The sequence below is a fragment of the Aricia agestis genome, chromosome 3, assembly GCF_905147365.1.
Source record: "Aricia agestis chromosome 3, ilAriAges1.1, whole genome shotgun sequence".
Lineage (NCBI taxonomy): Eukaryota > Metazoa > Arthropoda > Insecta > Lepidoptera > Lycaenidae > Aricia > Aricia agestis.
The window spans coordinates 19,873,923-19,881,147 of record NC_056408.1 but is presented as its reverse complement, the minus strand read 5'-3'; the positions used below and the strand labels follow the sequence as shown (position 1 = coordinate 19,881,147).

The window sequence follows — 7,225 nt, the reverse complement described above, 5'->3', positions numbered from 1 at the left end:
GTGAAGAGACGACAATTTAATTATGACGAGGTAAATAGTGCTCTCTCAAAAATAGTACATAGATTTAATGCTAATAATTTACTTTTGAACTCTAAGAAAACAAAATGTTTAAAATTTATCTTGCCAAATGTTAGGCAAGCACAAACCAATGTACTGCTAAATGATGAGAAAATTAATTTAGTAGACACCACCGTGTTCCTAGGCATAACGCTGGATTGTAAGTTACAATGGGGTCCACATATTGCAAAACTGCCAGATAAGCTTAGTTCTGCAGCATATGCTGTTAAAAAAATTCGTGAAATCACTGATAGTTAGTAGAGACCTCGCGATTAGTTTACTTTAGCTACTTTCATAGCATAATGTCTTACGGCATCCTCTTGTGGGGAAACGCGGCGGATATTAATACAATATTTGTGCTGCTTCTGCTATTCGTTCTATTTATAAGATGTCATCTTTTGAAACTCTAAGAGAAAAATTTAAAGAAATAAGAATTCTGACCGTCGCATCTCAATACATTTTGGAAAATCTCTTATATGTTAGAAAGAACATAAATATTTTCAAAAAGAAAAGTGATAATCATAATGTAAAGACTAGAAATAAGAACAAGTTAGCAATACCAATGTTCAGACTAGCCAAAGTAAGCAAATCCTTTAAAGGCCAATGTATACGCCTATACAATAAAATCCCAGAAAATGTTCAAAATCTACCTTTGAACTATTTTAAAAAAGCAGTTAAAGAACGTTTGTGTGCTAAAGCGTATTATAAAGTCAATGATTTCATTGAGGACAGCACACCTTGGGAATAGGGTGGCTCCATGCAGGTTACTTTTCTTTTATTTTTGTTACATAGCTGTAAGACATAACATTGTAATTTTCCATTTTTTAGTAAAAGATGGCCCCGTGCGAGTTTCTTACGCCGGTTCTTCTCGGCGGGGTAGTTCCCGAACCGGTGGTAGGCAACGTAGTTTCTTCGTTCGACTTTCAAAAAGTGTATCATGAATAACATGATAGCCATTTTGAATAAAAAGATATTTTATTTATATTTATTTTAAATCGCAGATTGAACTGCGACATATTATAATATTACAAAAAATCCCAAAACCAGTGTCCGATCCCTTAATATTTTGAAATATAGCATGTTTTATCGACAAAATGGCTGGTATTTTAAGGTTCTGTACCCAAAGAGTAAAAGCGGGACCCTATCACTAAGACTTCGTCGTCTGTCTGTCTGTCCGTCTGTCTCTCTTCAGGCTGTAACTCGAGAACGCAACGGTAATAGAGCTAGATTTTAGAAAGTTGAAATTTTCACATACTTTAAATTAAATAATTTTTGCTCTAAAGTGGTACGGAAGTTGGAACCCTTCGTGCGCGAGTCCAACTCGCACTTGGCCGATTATTTTATTTTTTAAAATAATTTTTGCTCTAAAGTGGTACGGAAGTCGGAACCCTTCGCGCGAGTCCAACTCGCACTTGGCCGATTATTTTATTTTTTCTTTCTCTTATGGTGGCAAAATGACAGCATTTAATTTTTTACTCTGGCTCTTTTACTGATTTGACCTCCTTGTAAAGCTCTCATGTTAATGTCCTTAGAACATAAAAAACCGGCCAAGTGCGAGTTGGACTCGCCCATGAAGGGTTCCGCAGCAGCAATAAGGTTTATTTTTTATGAAATTTAGAGGTTTTTGATTTATTTTCATATTTCAGTTGATTTAATGAAAGCTAAATTAAGGTTTACCATTTATGACGTATAAAAAAACTACTGGCTTGATCTCGTTCGAACCAATTTTCGTTAGTAGTTTTTGTAGTAATGTACATAATATATTTTTTTAGACTTACCCCTACTTTAGAAGTTACAGTGGGGGGACACTAGGGAATGTTATTCGAATATTCGAATACTCGTTTTATTCGAATATTCGACGATTTTATTATTCGAATATTCGGAAAATTATTTTTCGAATAATTCGAATACTAAAAATATTCTTTATTTTAGTTTAAAAAGCTATCAAACATAAAATTAACATGGAATAAGAACATTATTAAGTTTATTTCAGAAAAATAATATTATTTATGAATATTCTACATCTTTAATGATATAATAATATATAAATCTGTCTGTGTAGTCTAACTAATGAGTATACGACCATACATCGTCGCCATGACCATGATTCAGACCTTATTTTGCCTAACTAAAGACATGCAAATGAAGATATAAACTCCTTTTAGTCATGGATTTCAGTATCGTCACTGACGATACTGAAATCCATGACTGAAAGGAGTTTATATCTTCATTTGCAATTCGTCAGTAATGGTCGCTCACGATCTGTATCCATTGACTTCTTTCAAGCTTTCTCAAATTTTTTGTCTACCGTGATAACTATATATCGCGGGCTTTAATCCATCAATCCCTAAGCGGCACCCGGCTGTCGCATAACGATTGAACTGCGATTCCCACGATCGAGGTATTACGCCAGAAGGATGTATATAAAACAAACTCGATTTTTAAGAAGGGAATTATAGATGTAAGTGCAATATTGAGAGTTTTAAAATATGTAGTTAAAATACAAAAGATAATTTTTTTTATACGCCCTTCTGGCTTGAAGCTCTCGATATGTGATCTATGATTCGACAAGTTGATGAAAATTCGCTATTCAATAGCTTTACCGCGGCAGTCCTCGACTGATAATTGAAACATTTAGTACAGTATCAAAAAATGTCGATGACTCTTTAATATCATGTTATTGGCGTTATCAAACTTCAAGTTACTAAAGTCACCAGCTCTAGGATTGTTTCACTCTCCCCCTGGGCTTTGTTGCAATTTTGTTCTTTGTTGTGGTGATTGTTTTCTAGTGGCACTTTTGTATAATTTCGAGCCACATTGACACAGGTGAAGCCGACTAGGTGAACCAGGTGAACGTGGATCGAAAATATCAAAAAGACGGGTGAGCTGGCTTAGTAATACTTAGTATTGATTCATCACGTCGTTCATTACGTCAATCATTACGTCGAATATCATAATTCATATTATTATTTAATCTCAACTGCTGCCTAGCAAGACTAAGCATGAGAAAAGTAAAAGGTGCTACGATCGAAAATGGTTTACACTTTACAGCCTTTCTTTTATTGCCCAGCTGTAACCTTAAAATATACATTTTGTTTAACAATAAAAATTACCTATGTCATTTACAAAGATTTATGTTGATAAAAGTAAAAATAAGAATTGCTTACTTCATAGTATTAACAAAATAGGTTGTACATCGTTGTACGAAGCTTTTTGTTACTTTTATTCAGAGTTTTCACCATTTTTCAAAAATTTTTAATTATTCGAATAATATTCGAATTATTCGAAAACTTTTGCAAAATATTCGAATTATTCAAATAGTAAATTTGCCGAATAATAATATTCCCTAGGGGACACACATTTTACCACTTTGGAAGAGTCTCTCTCGCAAACTATTCAGGTTAGAAAAAAATTATATTAGAAACCTCAATATGATTTTTGAAGACCTATCCATAGATCTCTACACACGCATAGGTTAGATAAAAAATATATTTTTTTGTTTCAGTTAAAATTTTTAATAATTTTTCCATTTTTGTATCAAAATCTTAAAGCGATTCACAGACTACATCTACTTACCAAGTTTCAATAGTATAGATTTTATAGTTTCGGAGAAAAGTAGCTGTGACATACGGACGGACGGACAGACAGACAGACATGACGAATCTATAAGGGTTCCGTTTTTGCCATTTGGCTACGGAACCCTAAAAAAAGTCGCATTTAATAGCTAAACACGTAGACTACAATCACACAGAAATAATGTTTAAATTTTCGTGGAATAAAGAACATAGAAACATAGAAAAACAAAAGTTGAAAGAAAAAAAGTTTCAACTCACACTGGGGCTGAAACGAAGCGACGCGACATGTTTTTTGCCAAAATAAAATCTCTATTGTTTAAGTACTTATGGTGACTTATGTATCTAGAAACTGCAATGAAAATATGGAAGCGACGAAGAGCAAATGCGCAGTACCATGTATTCATAGCAGAAATTGTGCTTGAGTGCTTGTTCAGAAACAGCGGGAACCGTGCGGTTAAGAGGATTCCACACCGCCCTTTTTTCCATACAAACGTTGTCCCCTGTTTCCTCCCTGGATAATGCTAGTAGAGTTATAATTTTTTTCCTGAATATCTACGGCCACTAATACAATGTCCCTATGTTTTCTTTTTTTTCATAATTTAATTATTAAATAAGATATGAACGTTCAAAAACCCAAAAAAATGGCCAGATTTTCCACTGTGTTCAAACGTCCAGAAAACAGATTTGGCTAGATTATACAAAAAAAGCAAAACATAGGAACACAGCTCAAGCCTTTTTTTAATCTTTAATGAAAAAAGTACTTAAATCGGTTAAGTTTTGGAGAAAGAATCAGGGGAGAACGAATCGTTGATTTTCTGGATTTTCTGCAGTTGTCTCTATCGCGTTCTGCGGTATAGGCTTGAGGTAAGGGAGACAGCTATAGATATTACACGTACTTTTTTTTCATTTCTCTAGCCCCTGTTGTATCCTCTTAAAACGCTCGCAGCTTATTACTATTTACTATGGCGTTCACACTTAACCGCTCGCTTTCTGCACGGGAACCGAGCGGTTCCCGCGTGTCTGAACAAGCACTTATTAATACAACTACAGTGAATATAATGCTGGCAAAATTATGACGAGTCGGTGTGCTAGTAGCGCCCTCGGCTTCGAACATTGCGTAAAACATATTCCATAAGTCGGGGACGTTATGTTGAAATAATGACTTTTTACAGATTGAGGTTGAGTCGAGTGGAGGAAAGGAATACCAATATATTGGGCATTAGTTAAGTTATATTCAGGTAAATATTTAGCTAAAAATAATCAATAATTAAGAAAAAATACGGATATTTTTTGCAGTCAATAAATAACGTTTGACCTAACCTAACCGAGTAAAGGTGCTCCCTCACCGGGAGCATTCGCGTGTAATGTAACATTATACATTCGTCTTTGAGCATTCCATAGCAAGTTTACTTCACTGTCACGTAGCATTAATGTTACAAGTTGTATCATTACAACTATTACAAGGTACGCATTGTAATGCTCGGTTCTCCTCCCTCACTGATGTAATACTCGACTCTGTAACGTTACATTACAAGCACCTTTAGATAGTCATAAAAAAGTGGTGCCAGTTATTTAAATTTTCGTTGGTAAGGTTTCACCTTATGTGAAAATTCTGATTGAATACATTTCTATGTGACAAAAATATACTTATCTAGCTGTCCCGGCAACCATTGTTTTGCCATAAAATGATTTTCCCTGTTTTCCTGATTTTCTCTTGAAGTTTTTCCTGTTTTTTTTTTCTATAGACCTCACGGAGCCCGAGACCTTTTCAAAGAATGCAAAACCGTGGAAATCGGTTCGTGCGTTCTAGAGTTATAGCGTCAGGAAGGAAAACCCGATTTATTTTTATAATATACTAGCTGTCGCCCGCGATTTCATCCGCGTGGACTTCAGTTTAAAGCGCGCGCTGTCAACAAAATTGGTGTCAAAAGCTTTTATATAAAAAACCCTGGTACCCCTTAAATCAAAACAGCTGTGCAGTGTGCACATAATATTTCAATTTTTTAAATTAAACTTTATATTTGATGCCAAATTTTTAAGCTTATTTAGCCCCCCAATTACACAACGTTACCCATAAACTATTTATCATTGATAGGTTTAAACTTTAAGGTTACATCACTGCATAGATAAAGTACTGATTAATTAAATAACGTAAAAAAGAAATAACAATCGAAAAAGATCCAAAACCGAGTGTAAGATAATACAACCTCTTATAGAAAGACTTTTGGGCAAGCGTTAGCGCGATGTAGGAGACGCACGGCGCCATCTATTATTAATTTTTGGAACTATCTTAATTTTAACAAATTTACGCATTTTCACCCCTTTACAACGCTTTTTTTCCAGTAAAAAAGTAGCCTATGTCCTTTCTCAGGCTTTAGACTATCTGTATACAAAATTTCATTACAATCGGTTTGGTAGTTTTGGCGTGAAAGCGAAACAGACAGACAGACAGACAGATATACTTTCGCATTTATAATATTAGTATAGATTAGATTGTTGTATGAGTTGAATTTCTTGAATTATCTTTTGAATAATATATGAATAAATAAAGGTATAAAATGTATATCCTGTGATTACACTATAAATATTTTCCCACTTCCCAAATTTTGCCGCCCTGGGCACTAGTCCCGACTGCTCCTAGTTTCACCATTTCGAATTCACCACTGAGCATCAAATAGTTTAAACATTGCCAGAGCAAATTTGTATGTAGTATTTGAGTACCTAAATATTATTATGATACCTACAATCTACACCATAATAATAATTTATGACACCAAATGATTTAAATTTTAAGCTAAGGCATATGTGAGGCGTAGCTACCGCCGTATAGATATACGGACTGATATTTGGTATGGACAAATTTAAATGAATAACAATAATTTGATCAGTAAATAGGTATAATCATAGCATTGCAGAGATATCCATAAACCTACAGAACAGCTTAAATAGTTTATGCAATAATTATTAATTATCGTTCTTCAGGGTGTCTCTTCTTCATGTGATACTTTAAATTGGACGATTGAACGAAGCGCTCCCCGCACGACTTGCACGCGTATCTTCGGTCATCCAGATGTATCTTCATATGTATTCGCAAATTTTTTGACGCTTTGAAAGTTTTATCACAAAATTCGCACTTAAAAGGTTTGTCGGTGCGATGGATGACCGAATGCTGGTTCAAATTAGCGACAGTGCCAAATTTCTTGTGGCAGACTTCACATTCGTAGTTCAGTTCTCCCATGTGAAACGTTCTCTGATGTTGCAACAGCTTGAATGGATGTGAGAATTTTTTGCCGCAGGCGTTGCACTTCGGCATGGGCACTCCGTGGGCTTCCTCCATGTGCTGCGGTCGCAAGTGTTGCGGCACGCAGACATCACAGAGGGAGCAGCTCCGCAAGAGTCGGCGTTTCTTCAAATGCACATCCTTATGATGCTGCCTGACAAACCCCTTTTTCTTAAACACTTTCTGGCATATGTTACACGAAATCACCGTTGCTCCGTCCTCGTTTGTAGTAATCGTGTATCTCGGATCCTCTTCTTGTTCACCTAAAATTTCACAACTATTTATTTTCATAATGTGAATTTAATTTTTACTC

At 35.1% G+C, this 7,225-nt stretch overlaps 1 protein-coding gene across 2 annotated transcripts in view; it reads right to left on the bottom strand.

Annotated features, from left to right (window-relative positions):
* Positions 1-6,536: 6,536 nt before the first annotated feature.
* LOC121725637 (zinc finger protein OZF-like) overlaps positions 6,537-7,225 on the bottom strand; it is a 71,376-nt gene continuing 70,687 nt past the window's right edge. Inside the window, exon 6 of one of the 2 annotated variants that reach the window (XM_042112657.1) lies at positions 6,537-7,175. In XM_042112657.1, coding sequence (XP_041968591.1) covers positions 6,601-7,175 — 575 coding nt within the window. In that variant the 3' untranslated portion in view covers positions 6,537-6,600. The remainder of the gene's footprint in view (positions 7,176-7,225) is intronic. The other variant, XM_042112664.1, reaches the window with a different exon arrangement.